We start from the raw sequence: 25,943 nt of genomic DNA, 5'->3' as shown, positions 1-25,943 counted from the left end.
AAATTAACTCTGTTAGAAACAAGATCGGTGTTCCACACCGGTCTAATGGGGACATTCAGACCTTCTATCATTTCGTCTCTGGCATCCTTCAAGATCTCACAGTGCCACAGAATGTGCTCGGCCGACTGGTAAGTATTGCCACAAGCGCAATTGGGATGGGTAGACAGGGCAAGGCTATGAAGCCTCCCCCTGAATTCCCCATGTCCTGAGAGGAGCTGCGTCATGTGATGGTCCAGTTTGAGGAAGGCCCCTTCCATTCTGAGTTTAACTGATGGGAAGAAGGAAAAGGTCCATCTTCCCATGCTCGACCTATCCCAACGGACCTGCCACTCTTTGAGCGAAAGGTCCCTCATCGTCCGAAGCAGTCCAGGGAGAGTTCCCGGTCCACCTGGTGTCAGAACGACACCAAGATGGGTTGCCGGGGATCCTCTGGAAAGTCTCTGCTTGGTTAAGACTTCCCTAACCTCCAGATCGATTGGCAAAATGCCGGCCAAAACTGGCAAAGCGTCCGAAGCAACAGTACGGTATGCGCCAGATAGTGCCAGCAAAGAAGTTCGCTGGCCCCTAGTAAGAGCGAGGAGTATAAGGCAGTTATCCAGGCGGTGCTCCCAAACAGAGGCAGCATACGAAACTTGCGCAACGTATACGCCCCTGTACAGAGCACGTAGTGCCGGACTGCGTAGTCCCCATTCAGCGGTGGAGAGTCTCCTCAGCTTTAGGAACAGCGCCTGAGCCTTGCTTGAAACATCTTTAACATGAGCCAGAAATGAGGACGATCGATCGAGTGTTACACCTAGGTACTTGACCGTGTCTGCAAATTTGATGTTGGTGTCTCCCATCCGGATGGTAGGGTTTCTTTTTCTACTGAGAGAGCCCTTCATCAGGAGACCCATTGTCTTGTGGGGAGCGAAGGTCATCTTATTCCTCTCCCCCCATTTAAGGAGGGTGTTCAAACCATCACCAGCCTTTTCTTCAATTTCCTTTCTGCTGTTCCCCGAGACAAGATACATCTTATCATCCGCGTAGTCAATCATGATACATCCTTCAGGCAAGGGTAACCTAGAGGAGTCATCAAAGGTTATATTCCAAAAATCCGGTGCCAGAACGGAGCCCTGGGGACAGCCCATATTTACTTCGCGTTCTATAGTAAAATCACCGTGGGTTATCGAAACGGTTCGTCCCGACAGGTAGTTGTCAACCGATTTGAACAGGCGTTTTGGACAATTCCTACTTTTAACCTTTGTGCGTATCATGTCCCACCACGCGAAGTCGAAGGCACCAGTTATATCTAAGAAGATTGCTACAACATACCTCTTTGTGCAGACCTTCACCCAGTTAAGCGCAAACGAAATGGCGTGCACGGTGGATTTACCCGGGACGAAACCAAATTGAAGTTCACTGGACGGTGAAAGTGTACTGCGAAGTCGCTGCCGAATTAGTATTTCCAGGATCTTGCCGAGGATTGGGAGCAAGGTTATCGGGCGATAAGCCTTTACGTCGTTGAGTGGTTTGCCGTTCCCTTTAGGTATAATCCTGAGCACGCCCCTCTTCCATTCAGAAGGGAAAATTCCTCTTCTCAGGCACGATTCCATCACTTGAAAGAGCTCCTCTTTAGCGTGGACCCAGACATGCTTCACTATCTCGCCATTAAGTCTGTCATGCCCTGGTGCCTTCTTTGGACCCAAACCCTTAATTATAGCACCAATTTCAGCTCTAGTGACAGGAGTGATTCTATCCTCTTGGGCGAGGTCTCTGGGTGGAAGCCGTGCCAGATTTCTAATCTGTTTTTGGTGGTCACTTTCCCCAATTACTGACTCTACAGGGACTAACTTGCCCAAAAGTGTGTTGAGAGTAGAGGCCACGTCCACAGTCTCAGCGTCCCTCCCATCAATATTCCCAATTAGACTAGACAAAAACCGATCCGAACCCTTGACGGATTTTTCAATTGCGCTGTGGATTTCCCACGGGTTGGCGTTGCCCACATCTTTAACCCAATTATGCCAGGCAGCTCGTTTCGCAAGGAGAACCGCATGTTTGAAAGTTGCCCTGGATCTCCTGAGAGCGGCCTGGAGGGTAGCTGTCTCCTCCTCCGTACAGCATCCCCTCCTGGACAGTCCCAAGGCCCTATAGGCTCCTTTATAGGCCCCCTTTAGCGAAGTCAGCTCAGGTGACCACCACGGCGTTCTAATTTTCGTCTTTGGGTTTGATCTGCCCAGAGAAGAATTAGCCGCAGATACAACGGCCGAATTGAAAAAGTTCCCCAAATTGTCCGGATCATTAGCTGCTACGTGATGAAAATCCCTTAATGTATCTCGTAGCGCCTCCCCAAAGTTATCCCAATTCGCCCTTGAGGTGTTGAAATTCCAGGAGGATCTCGGAGTTTCAGTTTTCTTAACACCTATTGTAAATGTGATTAATCTATGATCCGAAACTATTGCGCATTCATGGACCCTCCATTTAGATATCCTGGCCGCAACTGATCCAGAGCAAAGAGTTAAATCAATGTTGCTCTCTCCTAGTGTGTTTGAAAAGGTAGAGAACGAACTCTGTTCGTTAACGATACAAAGGCCTTGCGCAGCAATCAGGTCTTCGACGGCGTCAGTCCGTGATCGTACTGAATGGGTTTTAGTATTGTCAAACCAAAGAGGAGAGCGAGCGTTAAAGTCCCCTCCGATAACTACGTTACGACCTTTAAGCGCGTTTAGGGCGCGCGTCAGACTCAGGATATGTGGTCCTACCGGGTTCCCCCATTTAAAATAGACTGAGATCAGATAGATCTCAGTATCAGCAAATTTAATACATACACAGGTTTGGTACTCATTAGACAGCCCAGCCAGAAGGAGGGGGCTGATCAATGATGTATTGACCAGAACACCCGCCCCTGGAGATGAGCCGACTTCGAGTACCTTTCCCGGAAATTCAATTGGAGTCTTACCTTCCCTGGTGTACTGCTCCTGAATAAGCAAAATGTCAATGTTGAGGTCAGACATGACCCGCTGCGCGTCCAGGGTGGCCAACCGGGATCGCTGCAAGTTAATCTGACCTAGGGAGAGTAAATTATGAGGAGCCATAATCGGTCATGCGGACTTGAGCATTAATGGCAGCCAGGTGAGCAGGACAATCCCTGTCCCCTGTAGGATGATTGGCAGGCTTTCTAAAGCGAGTGCAGGTAGCACAGACAGCGGGAAGTGCCTTCTTGGGGCAATCCTCATGAGTGTGCCCCAAAGCGGCGCAGTGGCGACAAGTTTCATTTTCCTGAGAGCATGACTTGGAAATATGGCCATATTGCTGACATTTGAAACATCTGGTGGCACCAGTGTAGTCCCGAGTCCGACAGGCATTCCACCCAAGGAAGCACATTCCGCTGTCTAGTAAGACCTTACGGGCAGCTGGATGACATGTCACAACCATGTTCATGGTAGGAGTGTCGCGCTTGCCAAAAAGCGATACTCGCCGCATAGTCCGAAGGTGATCTTCCAAAGACAATGTGGTCTGGCCGGATAGATTATTGGAGAAGATCTCATTAAATAAATCCTGATCCGCGGATTGTTCGCCTTTTGGCACATTGTAAATAACTATTTTAGGAAGACGGCCCAAGGGATTGATCATCTTCAGGCCGTTTGCAGTAAGTTTCGCTTCAGCTTTTTTTATGTTCTCAAGATCCTTAGAGTCCTTGGCTTGAAAGGCCATTCCCGCTCCTTTAATTTTCCTAGATCGGACAATTTGGAACTCGTCCTTCTTGGGGTTAAGGATCTTCTCCAGGACTTTCTGAGTTTGTTCCGAGGTTTTGCCTTCTGGAGCCTCTGGATACACCAAGAAAGTAAGTGGCTTTTTTGGAATCGGTCGCTCGAAACCGTTGATGACTATTTTTTTTGACGCTGGCATGCCTGCCGCGGCATTTGCATAAGACAATGTCTCCTTGGCAATGGGATGCGTCGAATAGGCTGGGCGAGTTTTAATAGCCAGGTCCAATTTAGACGATAGAGCCGATTGCGCACTGAGCATTTCCTCTATGGTGGTGCTTCTTGTTGCAAGTGTATTAAGCTCGAGCATCAATCTCGTGATGTCTGACATCAAGTCGTCAAGGGTGGTGTTGAGCAGACTTTTGTCAGTTTTATTTAGCTTATTAGGGCCGTCCATGAGAATCAATCTGATTTTCTGGCACTTCTCCAGGGCTGGAATAGCCTTGAACTCCTGGTTCCCCGGAGAGTCGCTGTAGCGTACACGCTTCTTATTCTCAGCGTTGGGTGTAGTTGCTGGAGCGATGGAGGGCATCTCCTGAGAGGGGGGCACGGCAGTGGTGCGACGAGTTGTTTCCAGCTCCGAGACGGCCTCACTTTCCGAATCCACTGTGTGAAGCTCCTTCTGTGGCCTGGTTTTGGTCCGTTTTATGGTCTTGAAGGGCCTAGCTGTGGGAGAGCCTGTGCTCAGAATCTGCTCTATCTGTTTTAGAATGTTTTCTCTGTCGTCGGAGCGTCTGACCGGATTTCCGGTGGAATCATCGGACTCGCCAGGCGAAACTGGACCGGAATCCATTTTTTCCGAAAAGTGGGGTAAATCAGAAATTTACCCCAAATTTCAAAATTTTCCCCAAAAATGGGGAAAAAAAGTCGGGAAAATTTTTGTTCAAAGTGCCCTTAAAAGTGAAAAAATATTGATTTTAGGGGTACAAAATATTTTTTTGGGACTTAGTTGAAAAAGTAAAAATTTAGTAGCCCTCCCCGAAGGTGAAAATGAAATTTATTATTAATGTCCAAATGTCCGCTCTTTACTAATCCTCCACACCAAAATGATAATGGAAAATTTAAAAAAAAAGAAATGTCACTGTCACTTTTAAATAATTGTTCTTAACGATATAAAAAAGAAAAAATACTGTCCAAAATTGGCAATGTTGTGAAGCAAGAGATGCGTCCTCTGAGAAGTTCTTTCATCACTTGCCAGGCAAAATTCGTAGAATGTTTGAACACGTGGTGAACACTGAAACACGTATAGTTTTTAAAGTATTTGGCACAGGAAAAAAACTGAACTGTCACTCGACGCGGAAAAAAATTCCGCGTCTGATGCAGTAGGTGACGTTAACGTTCACAAATAGATGCACTTAAACTAGTAGGGATTAAACTGCGACTTGAAGAACACCGCGAGCAAAAAAACACTAAAATCACAGTGGATCGCACAAAAAGGTGTCAAATGCACTAAAATTTTCAGCAAAGATGCAGGAGCAAACTTTGCACCCTGTATCGGTTATGGATACAGGGGGAAATAGTTGAGACCGCCTCGATGGCGATTTAGAAAAAAACAAAACACTTAATCACTATAAAAGTATAAAAAAATCACTAGCACAGAAAAAAATATTGATACGGGCGGAAAGCCCGTAAAAAACTGCGCCTGGTGGCGCTTAAAAGGTTGTAGGATTATGGGATTTAACAGAAATATGGAAAGATAATTGCGGAGCAAAATTTTTGTGTGTTGTTACCTTGGAGGCAAGAACTGAACTGTAAATGTGTAAATTCTATGTAAACAGTATTTTAGCGGCGGACACCCAATGCCGGGTGATTTTGCTTGAGGGTGTTTCGGGGAGTTGAGAGTTGCATCCCAGAAAGAAGTCGCCATCGTTTTGAAGGCTGAAAAATTAGACTTTCTTTGGTGCCGGTTGGCCACTTTCTGTTTACTGACTGCTCAGTCACTAGTGCGTAGTTGCAGATCCAAATTTTTCATCCGGATTTACTAAATTCCAACATATTATATATTTTTAGCTGATTATAACTACTGGAAACCTACAAAATAACACTATTACCCCAACCACCAAATTAAAGATAACTATTGTATTGAGACCGAATACCAATTCTCCCCTGATATGGGTTGATTTTATTCAGAAGGAATTACCTTTTCTCGCTCGCCTATTACACTGAGATGGGTCGGGAAGGCTAGGAGAGGGTAATGGGGTGAGGGGGGGGGTATAAGGGTAGCGGAGGAAATCCACCCTCCCCATCAAGTCTCTTTCTCCCCACTTCACCCAAATACCAAATCCTGTGTCTGCCATTTCAGCAAGAAGGCATTGCTGAAAAGGGTTAAACTATAACTTCGTTATTGTAAAGTAATAGGAAAATACCTCGTACCTTTCCCTTGATTTAGAAGTCTTATCGGATGGTGCTTGGCCGGGGAGCAAGTTAATAGGTGAATCTAAATCAAGATCGTATGGTAATTTTTGACTAATTTTGTGTGACGTGATAATTGAATTAGCGTATTTTTAGATACAAAGACATAAGAAATTCAATTTGCTTACAAGTGTTTGCTGTTACACGAAAAAAGCTGTCGGTACGAAGTTAATTAAAAATTAAAACCTGGGTATATTATAAATACCTAGTTGTAGTTACACAGATAGGTAAATAAAACTTGACAAAACAGTCAAACTGTACAAGGGTCACCAAATGTTGATTAAATAAGAAAAAGTGTTTCTCAGTGAACACATTTAAAAAAAATGACAGCCATTGATTTGCTGCCATCTATGTTTAACATCAAATAACTACCCTTGATATATTAGATAAATTTGCACGCCAAAGAAAAAATGTTATATGAACGCTTGAACAAAGGAATCCGAAGATCGGCTCCGAATGATTAAATTGGATAAAATATTTGGCACGTTGACTATTTAGCTTGTCTGTGGATTACGAAATAATTATTACTTAATTGAGTCTTTGGGTGTTTTAGGTATAACTGTATTAATTCCGTATTAATTCTCCCATACCTGATTTTTATTGAGGCCCCGGGGCGGCCATCGCGTAGAGCCGTCGGGACGCTTGCGCCGCGGCGCCCTCGACCCGCGCCCGCCCCCGACCTTCCGCGCCGTAGAGGCACCGCCACTGGCTGTAGGCAGGAGGCAGTCAACGCTCGCCGTCTGAGCGGACGTCCCGTGTACCCAGTGCAGGCGTCTCCACTCACACAACCCTTATGTCAGTCAATCAAAACAATCATGATTCAAATGATCCCGATTTAAAGTGACTCGTCTCGTTAAAGTGAAGTTCTAGTGACAATCCACGCAAATCTTTAATATTCTCTAATCTCACCGGCTTCTTGCAGATTTAGTGGGCATCTTCAAAAGGTTCTTTAGATTTTCATGTGATGTTTCTTAATATTCGTGAAGATTTTTCTTACATTTCGATTTGTAATAATGGAAATGCAGTGCTCATCGAGAATGATTTGCTTGGCAGCCTCTTTGTCGGAACATTCATTGCGTAAGCATAGATTCCCGCGCTTTATTTGTCAATGTATTAATGTATATATTACAAGATATGTACAATACAATCAAAAATACTAAAATAATTATTGAACACATGTAATAATGTGGTAAACTGACTCAATTTATCACTTTACCTTCATATTTCGTTACAGATTTTATTCATAAATCTCTTTAAAACACGGGTTTGAACTTTGTAAAAACACATGTTAAGGTATTTATTTTTAGAGAAAAGTAACTATTTTTATCTTTGTATCGGGTAGATAGATATTTTTAAATCACTTTGAGTGTTTAAAGATAGCATTTTATGTGAAAAATTCAAGGTTACGCGATTTATAATTACATAGGTAGATTACATTAATGAATAATTGAATTTGCACTCATTGTGTAAAGCAAATAACTATAATATTATAAACTGAGATGAGGCGACAAGCCACAATAATTAATTAATTTATTGTTCATGAATGATCTTACCACACGCTTGACAAATAATAAACTAGGCATAACTATTAATTTAAATTCATCAATATTGATTTAATTATAAACCGTTTAAGCAAAAATTATTTATTAACTATTGGACCGAATTTGATGTCTTATATTTAAAGCAGTGTATTTGTTGCCACTAAAAATGATTTTTCTTTATGACACCTCAATTAATTTAATTATGAGCTATAGAGTATCGAAATGTCTATACTATAAGTCATAACTAAGAAATACAAGACAATACATGAAACTCTTATAGACTAATATTTTTTTGTTCAATAAAAAAACAGTGCTGAAACTCGACGAAACCGGGTAGTTACTCCTTGTACATCATTATACTGTTTTTAATATATTTTAATGTAATATGATAATTTTAACCATTGATATTTTAAAATTAAAAATCGTTGAAAATATTCGCTTATCACGATATCTTTTAAAGTTTTAAGACTGACCTTCGTGAAATGATTCACGAATCTTTTACGGGAAAGTTATTATTTATTTATAAAATTTATTAGAAAACCTAAAATGAAATATGATTTTTAATCTTTTAGCAAACACTCTTTATGGATGAATTTTATTACTGTACCCAATTTTATTAATATACCCATGTAGACTAGTTAGTACGTATATTTTTTCCATTGACAATTCTATAAACGACCTATTATCTAATTAAAATGATGCCGTGAAAGGCTTCTGGAGTTGGCCCTCTGGTTACACTGTTCCATTGTTCCACTATTCCACAGATTCTGTGTAATACATTCCGATCGCTAGCGGCTGTCGTTCCGCGATGGAGTAAGTATAAATGCAAAGGAACCCCGCCACTGCCGCCTTGAGCCTGTTCCATAAAGCTGGAACTTTCGTTCGGGTAGGAACTTTCTCTGTACTAAAGCAGTACTTTCATGAATGCTTTTAGGTAAGCACTTCGCTAAAAAAATCCGGAAGAGAAAAGTTTTCTCTTTTAAAGTTCACATATTTTTTTAAATTTAGAGCACGTTCGAAAAATATTCTTATTTGTATAATTTAACGAAGTACACAGTTCATAACATAATAATACTAGTAGTTTTGTGAACAGTAGACCTCTTGTGCAAAAAAGATAGTTTTTTAATTTTATCTGATTTAATAAATTAAAACCAAAATTTCCCCTCAAATCGTAAGATTGTAAGTAGGTACTTATATAACTATTCAAATTTCTTTATTTTAATTTTATTTTGACTAAGGATTGAACCTCTCCACCCAGGAACTAGATTCGAAAACTCTACTAAAATGCCACTCTAATAGGACCGACATTTATTTAGTATATTAACTGCTGTAATGTCGTCCGATAACAGAGAAATGCGTATATGTCCGCTTGCGTGTACGTGATTACCACCAAAGTTAATAGAAAGTATTGTCATCAACAACGGATCTATCAAAGTCTATTAATTTAAAGTAATATATTAATAGAAAGTCGGTTAATTTACGCTTCCAAGATTTGCATTTATTTATTACCGAAAAGAAAAGTTGAATTTAAATAGATGTATTAAAAAAAGAGAGAAGAATTGTTTGGGGGGAAGGTACGTATCCGCACAAAGGAAATAACAGGAGTTTGATTTGGGATGTATTGTTCCTATGAATAATTTACATTTCACTTTGGTGAGTTATATTCCGAAGGAAGCTCTTTGCATTCAAGTCTGACATTAGCTTTCAACTAAATACGAGGCTTTAATTAATTTTTGGTCTACACAAAGGTGTTGGGGAAGTTGACAAGAAACTATCGTGTAAAGTAAACCCCGGTTTACCTACTGAGACCCGTTTTGTGGTTACAAATAATAATTACCAGGAGAACATGAAGTGGGCGAAATAAATCCAAGATACATACAAAATTATATACCAACACACCCTTGAACAAGGGTCGGCAAACTTCCAAAGATAATTCCAAGTGGGTAGTCAAGTATCTCCATAAATTTCGAGAGTAAACAGTAAATTGACATGAAAATTATTTCGGACTAAAACTAGTTTTTAACTTAGTAAATTGTAAATAACAGAAAGTAGAGAAAAGTCTATGTTGTAATCCAGTCGTAAAACATATAACAAATTATTATAAGCAATAATCAGTCGCTTGATATATCCATACAAATTGAAAATATCTCTCGAGTAAAAATAAATGCCGCCGACGGGAATTAAACCCGCGCCTTCTGATGTCGGGTCACGTGCTCTGAGACCACTGAGCTACGTCGGCTTATTTCCAACACGCCAAATAATTCAATATGTATTAGTACTTCAATCAACAATTCTGCTTACTATATTTATTTTCACAACAACTAACTTTATTTTGTAGGAAAGGCTTTGTTAGTGCTAAATTTCCCTCTAGATGACGTCGAGACATATTATATCTACATTTGCTGGTGAGATATTTTGACTTGTCAAATATTATTATTTGAGCTATGCATAAAAAAACTTGTTTTATAAACATTAGTTTATTATTAAAAATAATCGTAACACATATATTTTGGGCGCTTACATTGCTAACGCTGTCAAAACCTTATGAGATACATCAGTATAATGTAGTACGGAATTATATATCTTCACGAGGCCTACAGAAAAGTCCGCGACGGTATATGTCCATATTGTGCATCTCCTAAAGATAATCACCAGCAACGCAGGTACACGTCATCTGGTACTCTATAAGAATGTATCTGATCCATAGACATATGAATATTAGTAGACCTGCCCTAAGTGATTAAAAGCGTATTATCCCCACTCCCCATACCGGTTCCATTGGAGCCGGCTGTGCTGGCGTATGGCCTCAAGTGAAATTTGAAAACGTGACGTCATCATTCTTGTGCGAACTATGGTCGAGGCATCATCGGTTCATTTTACGAAATAACACGGCAAAATGTTGACTTGTGATATGAAAACTTGTAAAAATAGATGTGAAAAAGAGAATAAACCCAATTGTCGTATTACATTCCATAAGTAAGCATTATTTTACTTTATTTTAAGCTTATTCACACCGTATTATATGGATCAGTTTTAGAAACATATACTATCACATCACAATGTAGCGATTCTCAAGTGTGCTCATCGTTGTTTACTGGGGTAAGTAAATTATGAAACATTTGTAAAAGTGTCTTAACTAAATACTCTGGAACTAACTACGACTCTGCAAACAGAAGAAATTTACTTTGCCGAATTTGGACTTCGCAAATTAGTTCATAACGTGGCGAGTAATTTGCGCTCCCATGTAAAAATGTCTATTCATTCAAAAGCAGATTTTACTTTTAAGAACTAAATGGTGATATTATAATGCGAGATGCCTATTTACTGTCAGATTGATTTATTGACGAATCACAGTCAGCTTAACCCCCTTCGTTCTTCAACAGTTGATTTTACCCCTCGCCATTATCTTCTCGTCTATTAATTCCTATGTCTGTGATCTGATCGCTATATTCTAAACCGCATCGCGCGAGTTTCATATCTCATTTCTTATATCATTAGAAAACATAATCTTATTTTTTTTTTACGAAATAACGTATATTTCGAAGATTCTCAGTTCATGAGGGAAGACATATTTGTCTAGATAGAAAAAAAACTTTACCTAATAATATAAGTTTAATATCTTAAAATTTTCATCTAAATTTGTAATACTAAAAAAATGAAATTAATAAGTATAATGTAAAACAAGTAATATTTAACATTGAATTTTTAGGTAAGCATATAATACATATAAGTTTAATAAACTTTTGTAAAACTAAACATTGTAAAGGTTGTTATTATTAGGTTGAAATAAATTCAGGTAAAATAAACGCGAAATCATCAAATACGTGCTTAAACATGATTGCTAGTTGCTAGCCACACAATGTTGTGCCGGAGACAGTGAGAACAACAAGAAAGTTTACATTTCTTTAAGATAACAACAATAATGCACACAGAGAGTGAAAAAAACTAACCCTCCTTTAGGAAAACATTTTATGCATAAGTTTTTCTTCATAAAATGCCAAATTTAAATGAGGTGAATTCTGCTGAGAACTTTACTTTCATTTGAATTACAATTTCTTAAACATATTATCATCAAGATACAATTTATTGTTTAATATTTATTGGAATAACTTTGAAGGTAACAACCATAGACATATGAATATTAGTAGACCTGCCCTAAGTGATTAAAAGCGTATTATCCCCACTCCCCATACCGGTTCCATTGAGCCGGCTGGGCTCGCGTACGGCCTCAAGTGATATTTGAAAACGTGACGTCATCATTCTTGTGCGAACTATGGTCCAGGCATCATCGGTTCATTTTACGAAATAACACGGCAAAATGTTTACTTGTACTATGAAAACTGGTAAAAATAGATGCGAAAAAAGAGAATAAACCCAATTGTCGTATTACATTCCATATATAAGCATTATTTTATTTTATTTTAAGCATATTCACATCGTATAATATGAACCAGTTGTTACTATCACATCGAGAAACGTCTGGACGCGAAACACAAAGCTGGTTGGTTGCTGGGAAGTAAATTATGAACATTTATAAAAGTGTCTTAACTAAATACTCTGAACTAACTATGATTCTGAATATAGAAGCTGCCTTACTTTGCCGAATTTGGACTTCGCAAATTTGTTCATAACGTGGCGAGTAATTTGCGCTCCCATGTAAAAATGTCTATTCATTCAAAGCAGATTTTACTTTTAAGAAGTAAATGGTGATATTATAATGCGAGATGCCTATTTACTGTCAGATTGATTTATTGACGAATCACAGTCATCTTCACTCCCTTCGTTCTTCAACAGTTGATTTTACCCCTCGCCTTTATCTTCTCGTCTATTAATTCCTATGTCTGTGGTAACAACCCTTTAATGTAATATATCACTTAAGAAGAAGATTAATAGTAATAAATCTTAATCGAAACGTGAAACAGAACAAGACACAGAAAAATTAAAAGGTAAAGATCTCAACTGGTAATCGAATCCAGGATCTCTGTATTACCGGGACAACGCCTCTAACCACTCGGCCATTGGAACCTAATTATTGTACATCATTTTTTTCGATCTCATATTTCAAATTAAGAATTAACAATATTATCTTATAATAATAATATTTGGATGATTTTTATAGCGCCGTTTTTGTGCAAAATCACCTCGAGGGCGCTGTACAGATATATAATACATTTCTACAATGATCTATGTTACTACTAACTATTTATGGAGATAATATACAGTACCATACTTGCCTGGTAGGTTACTTAAGATTTACATTTCATTAACATTAAATAATTGTTTAATAGCGAAATTTAAATACAGCATTTAGGATATGATTGGAAAATTGGATATAATTGGACATTAACTAAGGAATGGTATATTTAATTTAAGAGTATGAAACTAATTTATATTTTTTTTCAATATTTGAGATGAATTCAAAACTTTTACATTTGCACTGTACAAGAGACATTTATGAAACTGGTAGCAATTCTTCTATATAGGTATAAATTATACGTTTTTTCCCCATATTATCTTGTAACATACATTTAATATTTGTTAGAATTTTTAAAAATTCCACTTAATCAATTTTTAAAATTATGACATTAAAAAAAAAAAAATTGTTTGTGCCAAAAATATTGCTAACTTAAGTATTCCTATAGTAAATTTCTCACTTATTTTTCGTTTTTTTAATTTAGTTTTTTTTATTTTAGAATATTAAAATTAAATTAAATTTCTACCACCTCAGAGAAGACTTATCCTAGTTAGGCGGCTTAGAATTTTTTTTACTTACCCTGTTAAAAGTCTTCAACAACATAGCTTATACGGGAAGGCATTATACAATATACATTCTCTTGTGCAATATAAACACATTTAATTTAAACGAAACAACAACAAAAATGAAATAAAATCTTATTGGGTTTGCCCGTTGATATAAAAAGCAGTTAATTGACAGACAGAAACAACACATCAATCCAATAGACAACTATCGCATTTAGACATTTGACGACAAGTAATAATGTCACGAAAATTTGCTCGGAAATTAGAAAATTGTTAGTAGTCCTTCATATTCGGGAAGTCGACAACATATGCGGGCTATTTTTATACTTTTTTGATGTTGGAATTTTCACAAGTCATTCTTTCGAGCGAGTGGTTGGGTAAACGCAATACTTTTCCGATTGTATTTTCGTTCTGCTTGGACGTAATTCAAACAAAAATATTTATCTTTTTCTGATTAAAAGTAACGCTGGGAGATTCACTGACAATAATCACATAATACTTTCGTATTACACACAGTATCTATAAATAATTATGCATAACAGATGCGGTAATATAATAATCTATATATATATATAAGTAAACTTGAGGTGATTTTTCACAAAAACGGCGCTATACAAATTATCCAATTATTATTATTATTATTATTAAAAAGGTAAATGTTCGTTTGTCCAAAATCTTATTTATACCTCCGAAAGTTCTTCGCCGATTGCTTTGAAATTTTGACACAACGTTGCGTTCAAATACGCGTGTGTTTTTATATACATATCTCACCTGTGACAGGTAAAAAAATGTTTAAATCAACGCTATCTAGTGGACAAACATGCTTTTTTGAAAAACAGCGCCATCTGTTGGAAAAACATGAATTTTTAAAACAGCGCTATCTGATGGACGTAAAAGTAACAAGCGGTATTGTGTCTCAGCTTGCACAGGCAGGCTGAGCCACTGCAACGCTTGTCGATGTACAGCTAGTATAAGAATATATCTTTATCTTAAGAAATATGTTAAATACGTTTTAAGTGTGTATATAATGAAATAATAACAGAAAATTATAATAAATAAACCGTAGGTAATATGTAACGAATAGAAATGTATAATTTGAGGTTTCTCACAACCTTGCCTCAGTAGGCTAGCCTGTGTTTAGGCAGTCGTATTGCAAGTTATTAAACTAATTTCGTCTGCCGGTGCATAAGTGCATGCGTGATTAAAGCAGTACCCGAAGAGAAAATCAATACATTGTGCTCAGTTAAAGTTAAACCTATAATTAATAAAAAAAAACAGTTCAATTGTCCATTCATAACCAAAGTTGTCAATGGCAGGTACGTTTTTACAACAATTTTCCAGCTGGATAGGTACTTAAGATGGATATTAATTTGTAATTTACTCGATGAAATAATGAACGTTTTCCGCGATAAACTTTTTAATTATTGAAGACAATATTAGCGAATCCTAAACGAAAATCTGGAACAGAAAAATCAGAAAAAGATACAGTCACATCTAGGACTCGAACCCAGGACCCTTACCTTTCCGGGGAACCGCTCTACCAACTGAGCTAATGAGACCCTATCTCTTTCGGTCATATTTAACTGTATACTTTACTTCGAATACTGTACTTCGAATTAGAACTACCATCATTGTCTTCATTTTTATCACCGCACTTTTTTATTGGCAACTATCTTTATGTATGATCGCAAGATTCAACCCAAACTAAATGCAATCTAGTCAGTGTCTTTAGATAAACATATCTTATTTTTATTTTAAAAATTACACAATATCAATTTAAATTTATAAAAAAAGATAATCTTTTTGTCACACTTATTATAAATTGCATATATAATATCCCATAAGACAATTCAGACAAATAATGTTACATAATGTTCAATTTTACTCGTCACGGTAATTTTATTAAAATATGCATGGTATAATTTTTTTTCTCTAAATCAATACAAAACGACTAAAAAAATGTTGTGTACGTATAATTTACTGTCAAAAGAGTGTTATTATTAAAGAAGCAATTCCGCGGGGGATAATCTACCCCTAATTTCACTAGTCAAACAAGGGGGATATAATGTAAAGGGTGTATTTTTAAAGGAAAAATACAAGTTTTGTACCGATCTCTGAGTACTTTGTGACATTTTTCTAATGTTTATACGTTATTTTCCTAATAATACGCAGTTATTTAGGATTCCCTGTTATTTGATATTTAAAAAAAAATAGACGAGGATTAGAAAAAGGTTTATAAATTACACGTAGGTACGTTACATACATCCTAATACAATTCTTATATATTTACCTTTATCCTATATTCATTAGCATTAATTACGATTAATTAGTATTAACAGTGTCCGGAAACTCGTAGAACAAGCGGGAAACTGATGAACTTACATCACATCTACTTGAGTCAATTTTGTGGTAAAACTTTTGTTTGAATTGAGCTTTTAATTTTTTAGTAAATCGTTGTAAATGTAATAAGTTGAAATGTTTCAGGTGAATTTTATTTTTAAATACGTGACCGAAATTTGCGGGAAAAATTGAAGAAAAAATATCTTTAATTTTTTTTCTCTATTTCTTGTCATGTTTGTATTCAGATGATGTGTGGCCATTATTATTTTCGACAAAAACATGGCGAAATTAATAGCAGAAAACATAACATCAAATATGTAAACTCCTTCAAAATTAATTTTAATTTCATTTAAATTAAGCATTTGAAAAAGTTATTTCCTGTGTGTTTAATTATTTTGTAACCACAATTCAAGGATATACATGTAGCTTAGCTAGGAGCCTTGTCTTGGAATATTGAAAATGGGTCAGATTAAATTAATGAAGTGACAAAATCTTTGTAAGGAAGATCTGATAAGAGATTAATGTCCAACAGCCCCAGCGCGGAATAAAGCAGTGAATTATTTAAATGGCTAGAGTTATTTTTAAAATCTTAAAAAAGATGTCGTACAGTTATAATTACACTACATTTTGCTGTGGCATGCTGTCCACACAGACTGAAAAGCTATAAACTTCATGGAAAATAGTATAAGAAAAATGGTTTGATAATAAGTAAAATAACTTTATTAACCACAATAGAAAAATTAGAAAACTGCTTCCAACACTTATTGAAAAACCACAGTAAATGCACGCCATTGGTACACCGTACGAGGATGCTTATAAGTTCATTGACAATAAATTCTTCGGCGTATTTATTTTTCAGAACTGTCTGCGAGTACATATATATTATCTAATTTGCAAAAAATCCCGTCAAATGACTCGCTTTTGACGTGTTTTCTGACGCAGAAGTGGAAGAGATATTTTGAATCACTGGTTGGTTGATATGATATTATGTGGAGATACGGACTGCAAAGCGAGTTAGTGTCTGAAATATCTAATATTATCTCCCAACCATTCCAACGCGCTATTCTCGATTAAGTCAGTCTATTTTGTGACAAATTCATCTCGGCTGGCATCAACAAGATTTTTTTAGTAGCTTGTATCTATCGTGATTTGATTTTTGAATAACGCAACCACCGAACGTTTTACATCGACGACATTAAACTGGAAACAAAGCCGAATATTCAAGCAACCATCTTTAACAAAAAAAACGGTCAACAAATTATGTTGACGGCTTTTATCATTGCCTACTTGAGTTGACGTTTAATTTCTCTTAAACATAATTTATAAATAAGTTCATTAGTAAGGTTTGCGAATGAAAAATCTGATTAATTTAACACTCTAATCCGTGTTAAATTCGTTTCGCGTCGCGTCCCTTAGACCAGTGCTCCGCAACCTTTTCTCACCTACGACACACCAAATTTCTTCCTAGAATTCCGCGGCACACCAAATGCTAAAATATATAGGTATTGAATTGATACACAAATTTACAATAATTTCTTGTTTTTTATTTGAAAAGTATACATACATGCATATAACTATAACATATTTATTTTTACGCAATCTTAATAATTATTATAAAATAATAATAAATTAATGAGTGATTAATTGTTAAATTAACCTGCGCTTGTTTCAATGAACACAAAAGTTTTAAATTTGGCTCGATTTTTGACAGCGCAACCCGAAATTCTTTGTTAAGACCTTTTAACCATGACCGATTATCATTTTTAATTAATACAAGCGTTGAAAACTTTGCTCACATAAATATGTCGTTGAAAATGGAAGCAGTGTTAAGAATGCTTTGACGGAAATGCGAGGATATTCTTTTTTAATGTAAATCCAGAAAACATCTAATGGATCTTCGGAGAAGTGATGTTTTAATGTCATGTCATTATTTAAATCTGTAAATTCCTCTCGAATTTGCAGAGGCAGTGCTTCCGTAGAATTTATTGCATTGGTTGCAAAAGGATTTCGAATTCAATCGTATTGTTCCATATTAATGGAATAAAAATACTGACCAAATTACTGCTGAATCATACTTAAATGTTGTTGGGCCAGATACACAGTTCATTGTTTGTTTTCAATTGTACTATGGTTGGTCCTTTGGTACATTTCCAAACATCCTTTTTGCAACTCTTTCTGCCAAAATTCGCAATTAAGTTCATTCAAATGCTCGAATATATCAGCCATGTATGCAAGTTTAGCTATCCAGTAATTATCATCAAGGTACTGAAATAGTTCGGGCATATTTTGATTTAAAAGAAACTCACACACCTCGTGACGAAGCTCAAACAATCTAGCTAAAACTTTGCCTCGGAATAGTCAACGAATTTCAGTATAAAACAATAAGGATTCATATTTGGCTCCCATTTCTGCACAGAGTATTCCAAAGATTCGCGAGTTTAGGGCTCTTAATTTAATTATGTTAACGATTTTAATGCATTCATTCATCGTGTTCAAAAGTTCCTCCGGTAAATTTTTGACCATCAATGCTTCTCGATGTATGCAGCAGTGTGTAAATTATAATGTTGGATTTTTTTGTTTTACACAAGAGACAAACCCTTTTTACTACCCGTAATTGCCGCAGCGCCATCCATGCAAACAGCAATGCAATTGCTCCATTTAATACTATATATTTTGAAGAAATCATCGGTTACTTGAAAAAATTCTTCACCACCAAAATTCAGCTCTGGAACCTCCTTACAAAATAAATAATGTTCTTTAATAAAGTCCTCGTCAACGAAACGTACAATAGCTATTAACTGTGCTTTATTTTTAATATCGGTTGTTTCGTTGATCTGAAGCGCAAATTTTTCAGCCAATAACAGTTTTCTAATCAGTGTTTCTGATATATTGTGAATACGTCTTTTAACAGTATCGGCAGACAATGAAAAATAGACAATATTATGAAAAATATTTTGTTATTGTGTATTAAATACATAATGAAGTAGTGTAAAATGTCAAATACATTGAATTTGACCGCGGCACACCTGTGTCCGGCTCACGGCACACCAGTGTGCCACGGCACACCGGTTGCGGAGCACTGCTTTAGACCACCACTTTTAATTGAGAATTATGTAATTACACGGATAAAACGAGCTAATTTATTAAAAATCTCTTCAAATTATTGGTAATCCGGTTAAAAACAAAACAGCAGGAGGCCTCCTGATAAATTCGTAAAAATATTGGACCACGTGTTCATGCATCTGCGTTTATCTTAATTATGTATAATGACGAAATGCGAAAGTGTTGGGATTTTTATGAATCGTCACAATTTATTGGAATTTTACTAAAAGTTTATCAGGAAATTTATCAATTTATTCGTTAAAGGCCTGCAATCCCGTTTTTAACCGGGTAAAGCATAATTTGAAAAGGTTTTTAATAAATCAATATTTATCAGAAAGTTTTATGCGTGTATTCTTGATTTAAGCAACAGTCTAACTTTACATCCACGTCAAAAAGGACACAACAACCATATTTTTCAAATTAAAGCCAACGTATTATTGTGTCAAAAGCTTGTCTTTTCAGAATTAAATATTAAATACTAATAACTATTTTTGTTCGCCGTCTGTTAAAAATGTTACAAAAATTAGGTAGTTTTAATAAGAAACGCATATTCACTATCAAGAATCCTAAATTAATTCTGAGAATAGTCTTATTCAGATTATTTTCACTATTGCGTGACAGATTCTTAATCGATAATATTTCAAATAACGCAATCGTTGACGTTTTACACTGACGCTGAAATAGAAACGAAAACGTAAACGAATACTCGAGGATTCGTCTTTTATGAATTACACTCAAAAAATTTTCTTACTGTTAATTTAATTAATATTTTACTGCCCTGTAATAAAATATAAATTCATTTCATTTGAAAAAAAAAGACAGCATGTCCAGTGAATAATCAACTAATTAATCTGGAACAATGAACATCGCGCGTAAACTGAAGTGAAGTTTGACAAAGCTATTTGTGGTGTAGTTAATTTATTATAAGTGGAAATGCTTTAAGATGGTGGAGGCCATTAAAGGGGATCCCGAGGGGGGCGGAGGAGAGGGGAGGCCGTCAGCCGAGGGGGCCTTCAGGGCTTTCGCAGACCCCTCCCTAGAAAAACTCTTCCAGTCCTACTGCGTGAAGCAGAAGAAGTCTGGACTGCAATGTTTCATGTCTGCTGTAATATTACTGGATATCTACGCTATGATTGCGGGCAAGAGTTGGATAGCCTGGGGGATAGGTCTGATTGTGGCTGTGCTCGGAGTGGTGGTGTTGTTCTTGTCCAGTAAGAAGAGCGGCAGGATCTTGGCGGTGGCCGGGTGGATGGTGGGTGTGGGCCACGTGGCCCTGCACGTGGGGGTGGGAGGGAGTGCCAGGGTGGCACTGGCCTGGCCGGTGCTGCTGGTGTACCTGGGATTCGTTGCCTTGCCCCTGCGACTGAGGCACTGTCTGTTTCTTGGAACTGCCACCACGCTGCTGTATGGCATCACGCTGCAAATATTCGAGATGGACAGGGAAGACCTACTAATGCAGGTAATAAATACTCTTTTAATCTACCTGTAATTATTTTTTTGATACTTTGACATCAAATTTTTCTACTTTTTTTACGGCACAACTGTGCATTAAATAAATTAGTACACCTTCGTAATAGTTTATAATAATAAAATTCATAATTAAATAAAATGGAGTTCTACACACAGACCACAAATTCTTTACCCAATTAATGTAATCTTGCCTCATATTATGTACGAGTAAGTTGATTAAGGTACTACTCACATAATATATTTTATCATTTGTGGGAAGAGTGGTTACATTGTTGTCGGAATAAATTGATTGAATTAAATTAATCATTTAATTAAATTATATAACTGTTTTTATTATTAAAACTGTATATCAATTTCAGTAACATTATTTTTCTTTGTGGCGAAAAGTTGAGCCTTCGCAGATGAAACATTTCAAATTGAAACTTTGATCGAAACCAAATTGTTTTGTGAGATTTACTTATCTCGGAGACCTTATCCGAATAAGTTATCGGAAAACGCGGGATGTTTTTATTTGCCAGTTTTACGTTTAGCCATGAAAAAGGCCGAGCGGTTGTCAGAAAATCTTGTTACTTCGACAGCATGTTTCAATTTGCATAATATTATGTATCTGTAATCGTAAAGTACTTCAAATCCACAAGCCTCATGCATAAACACAGCTATTTATCGCGTCAGTTCATTAAAATAACAATAATGTTCTTAGCATGTTGAGCGTTGAAAACAGACATTTTGTTAATCGCTATACAACATGCTGAATATTATTTAACAGGTTAATATTGTTTTCTTAGATATTTTAGTGGACGTTTTGCACCGCGGAAGTTGATTGAATAAACTATACATAGATGTGAAGGTAAAACAAATACTGTTTAATATGGATATCGCTGTTCCAAAGAAAATGTTAATATTACGTATTATTAAATGCAAGCTTGACTTTTATTTTCATAAATTGTTAATGGTATTAATAATAATAATCACTCGCTCCAAAATTATTTTTAATTGTAACAATTTTAACAGCGAAAGTCACATACTTGCATACAGGTGGCAATACTTTCGCAGAAATAGTAGAAGTGTTCAACTGCACGGAATATAGTTAAAAAAGCTATGAAAACATAGGTATCTATATTACTATTGTAAAACATAATATGATTATTCTATTCACTCATGGTTGTACATAATTGCATTAGCTTAATTTACTCCGTGGTCAGTGTTGCACTATATTATTAAATATACTACCCGTGTTTAATAGCCCTTACGGAGGAATAACATTATAAATCAATATACCACCCTTTCGGAGCCCTTATAATATAATAGCCCTAACGGAGGAATAATATTATAAATTAATAAACATTTTTTTCCTTGGATTATCAGTTGTGTAAATTTGTATTTGTCGATCCTTGTGATTTTACCAAACTGTAATAGATTTACGATTTCTTCGAATATTTAATAGATTTGCTTATGTAAAAAGTATCATGCTATCATCAATATTTATTAGTACCTAAGCAGTAATTTATTCGTGAAACAGTTAAAAGAACTTATTGAAGAGGCTTTTACAGAACAATTACTTTACAAGACATGGTGAGTAAAAACGCGCATTTTAGGTAGTAAAATTGAGATTTTTTCAACCATTCCATTGTAGAAATAAGTGAGTCTTTCCATGTTCGCAAATAGGATAAACATATGTATTATATGTTTACACCAAACATAAACAAATATCAGGAGAAGTAAACAGATGAAATTTCCCAGTTAATATTATCCTTTTGTACCGACGTTGTTTATTTTCAAGAGAAAAATTTCCCCGCTGATGCTATTTATTCACCGTGCAAAATATGTTGAAGTTCAATTCATCAATAAAATTAGCTTTTTTAACGAGTGCCATCAAAAACATGTTTACTTTAAATACAAATATCTATGTTAATTTATATAATTCAATTTAACGCAAAATAAACATGTGATGGGAATATATAACCATTTTACGACGAGATCTCTAAGTCTCTTGTCTTACGGCGCAGAGCGGATTAATCGTCACTCATTACCAGGGCCGCCACAGTGTTTCGTTTCATACAAGATAGACGGTAAAAACTCTTTTATAATTATAAAATGTTTGGAACCCTCTTGTGGGGAGTATTTAATCTTAATGTATTGAAAATTTGGGTTAAAAGTGATTCATTTAATTTTTTTCTAAAAAAAAAAAAAAATCGGAAAAAAACGAAATAAAAAATATAACTTATCTAATAAAGTGCTATCTGAGTCATTTGCGGCGAGAGAAATTAACTGCACATAAACATCTTTAATTTTTTTAAGACAGTACAGAACCAATAGATTTGTGAGAAAGTGCTTAAACATAATGCTTATTGAAACTAGATGCTATCTGAGTTATGTTCAGAGGAATCATCAGAATAATAATCAGAGGAGTCATCAGAATAATGTTCAGAGGAATAATCATCAGATCGCAAACATTGTGTTCTTGACTCGGAATTGGGTGGAACAAGTAAATTTAACACTTCAGAGGGAAGTGAACTCGATTTTTTTCTTGGGACCTCTCTAAAACTATTTATTATTGGATCTGATGTAATTAATAGCATGGTTAACATATCTCTGTTTGTTGATTTTCGGTCGATTTTTCTGGTGTGCAATTACCTAAATCTTCAACAGTCTTTATTTCGCGCCTCTTGCGCCTCTTCTGACAGCTGCCCAATAGGTACAATGCACGAACTAATCACATCAAATGAATGGTATAAAAGTTTATGAACAGTTGTTGGCATGGTATACCAATCATATAGGTTAAGATATAACTCCTTAGTGTCATGCACATACTGTTCAAAATGTTCGATGTTAATGCTATACCCAGAAGCTATTGTACTCAAAATTATGCAAAACCTCTTGATTAGCCCCGCATCTACACCAGTTATCTCGGCACTCTTTTCGTGCTCTCGAAAAAACCAGTGTTTGTGTTGCCAAACCCAGGTTTTGGCTTATCTACAATTAATCCCATTTCACTTTTAAACCGTTCCTGTAATTCCTTTTTTCTAGTACTTAAAATTAGTTAATTTGCATCCCCTCTGACTTGCCAGAGTTGTATTCGGTAAGCGATATGCAAAAAAACATTCAAAAGTTTTTATCCAGGCATGCAATGTAGATAAGCCGAAGGAATAAAATTCTTGTCGTGGAACTCTATTGATAACCGTAGTATTCATTTCACTGGGTTTGGCACCACAAATATAACACGACATAGTCGACTTGTTTCCAGTCATTACATTGCAAATTTTTCCATCTACCATAGTTAATAATATTTTAAATTTTACATTTTCAAATCTACATCTTCAATGTTAATTCTAAAATTTATCAAATCCGAGAAACTGCGAGCCACTTTTTGGTTATATTCAAAGATATTAACTGTACTTGGCTTTTCAAATTTTTTTCACTGCTTGCACTGACATTTTGACGTTCAAATTTACTTAAAATATGATTATATATTCCCTGAAACCTTTCTTTCTTGGGTAAACTTCTCCACGTCTCGAAAAATTCCTGCCTGGAAATCTGGTATGTGGTGCCTGTGAAATGAAAAATTATGATTGGTGAGCATTAATGATTAAAAATATCGAAACTGATTTGAATAGAAAATTAATTGTTCAATCTACAAAAAAAAATCACGGAACCTTATTGATACTTTATCCGAAAAAATTCTCGAGAAGTTAGAAATTGAATATTTTTAAACCACAAAAAAATACACAAGTTAAACATTATTTTTTTTAAAAACTGTAATGTTTTATATTAAAATTTTACAATTATAACATACTACATACCTTTCAAAGTAGTTTCCATTTTTTTTTAGAACCAAAACACATTATTTTAAGCACATAAACAACCTTACAGCTCGCGCGACAAGATGCGAATAAAAGCAACTGATAACTCATTAATTAATTTACCTAACTTTGAGGCTCTGGTATGAGTCAACCGGTGCATTAATTACCCCAATTACAAAAGCATTTGTCACACTAACTACCTGTTAATACCCCCATGACGTCATTTTTCAAGAATTCCAAAGTGACTTTTTTCCGTCTAGCTGTATGAAACGAAACACAGTGGGCCGCCGCAAGTGTAAAGTCGCCGAGAGTACAGAGCTTACAGGTAGAGTACCTACTTGGTTCGATGTTAATTAAGTAATGCTAATTTGACAAGAAACATTTATTTACCAAATTAATAATTTCGATCAATAATAAAAACACACGTTTATGCGCTGTTCCATAAAACAAATATGGTTCTGGTATCGAATATATCTATGAGGAAGAAAGCTTCCGCAATCTTTAAAGCTCTGACAACGATTTATAAACGTCATGCTGAATAGCCAGCCAGCCAGAATTTTCTTTCTTTTTTACAGAAGTCCAGGAGTGAATTTGGCGGTGGGTTGATAGAGAATCCTGCTAAAGAGTTAAAAAAAAGTCTACCCGGAGAAGCAGTCGATTTAAAATTTAAAATTAGTGTGATACAATTTTTAAAATATAAAAATATATGAATTAATTAATTTTTAATATATATAATGGACAAAAGAGACATCTCTGGTCAGTTTTGGATAGATTTGCTCTGCAGGTAAGTGATGACGGATTACCGACACCTTTACATTAATCAGATGGATTCATCCAGTTTGTATCATTTGTCAAAAGAGGTCTATTGAAGACTAAAATGTTTGAAATATTTTTTGACAATAATGTGCAGTGCGTATTATTACAATGTGCTGATTCATCATCATTAATAATTCTACTCTCTTGAGAGCTTGTTGATTTTATAATCTCATAGTGCGAATTCAAATATATTTTGTGCTGAGTTGCCGTCTGCAGCAGAATTGAAGATCAAGGAGCAAAACTCATTGCAAGTGGGATTCTCTGGTGAGTTTTTCTGTTTATATGTATTTGGTGGCTGGTTTATAAGTTGTCTTCTCCTGCAGAGTGAATTCATTGATCAATCCATTTTTTTTTCATAGGGAATTAAAAATATTCCCTGATGATCTGTGCTATTTACAAGCCAGATTATCACCACTACCTCAACCAGTCTCTCCTGATACGGCCCACAACGCAGTAGGTGGGCTAACGCATCCGCCGCCAAGCATAGACAAATCTAACCCCGCGAACCCGATCAACCCTGCTAAGTCACCAAACGTAGCACACCAATTGGAGGGGTGACCTAAGGCGGAGGTGTAGATTATCCAATATATGATTCCCGGGGCGAGGGTATCCATACCCGCCCCCCAAATTGATAAAGTGAAAAAGGTGTCTACAAAAAAAATCTTTGGGACACCACTTTTTAGGCAATTTAGCGTATACAAAAAGTCTTTACATAGCGAGAGATTGATTAATTGTCGGAACTGCCTTGAGGTCTCCCATCAACAGTTGAAGAAATATCCACCACTTACCGAACATCCTCTATATTAGACAAGACCTCGCATTCATGTTGCATGTATCTTGGATAAAAAATATCTAAAATTAATGACAAAATGATAACGAATGAATTAAGTCATGACAGCCAAATAATTGGTTGGCGAAGTTCAGAAGCCGCCCCTCGGTTCGGCCGCCTGGGTGTACCG

At 36.1% G+C, this 25,943-nt stretch overlaps 1 protein-coding gene across 1 annotated transcript in view; it reads left to right on the top strand.

Annotated features, from left to right (window-relative positions):
* The first annotated feature begins 6,911 nt into the window (after nt 1-6,911).
* The window catches only part of Ac3 (Adenylate cyclase 3), a 321,798-nt gene continuing 302,766 nt past the window's right edge, over nt 6,912-25,943 (top strand). The window contains exons 1-2 of the mRNA XM_089651683.1: nt 6,912-7,099; nt 19,717-20,357. Coding sequence (XP_089507809.1) covers nt 19,842-20,357 — 516 coding nt within the window. The 5' untranslated portion in view covers nt 6,912-7,099; nt 19,717-19,841. The remainder of the gene's footprint in view (nt 7,100-19,716; nt 20,358-25,943) is intronic.

Source organism: Hesperophylax consimilis, chromosome 4, assembly GCF_061612785.1.
Source record: "Hesperophylax consimilis isolate HC1 chromosome 4, BYU_Hcon_1.0, whole genome shotgun sequence".
Lineage (NCBI taxonomy): Eukaryota > Metazoa > Arthropoda > Insecta > Trichoptera > Limnephilidae > Hesperophylax > Hesperophylax consimilis.
The sequence above is the reverse complement of the archived record's forward strand: the minus strand, read 5'-3'. Positions and strand labels throughout refer to the sequence as shown.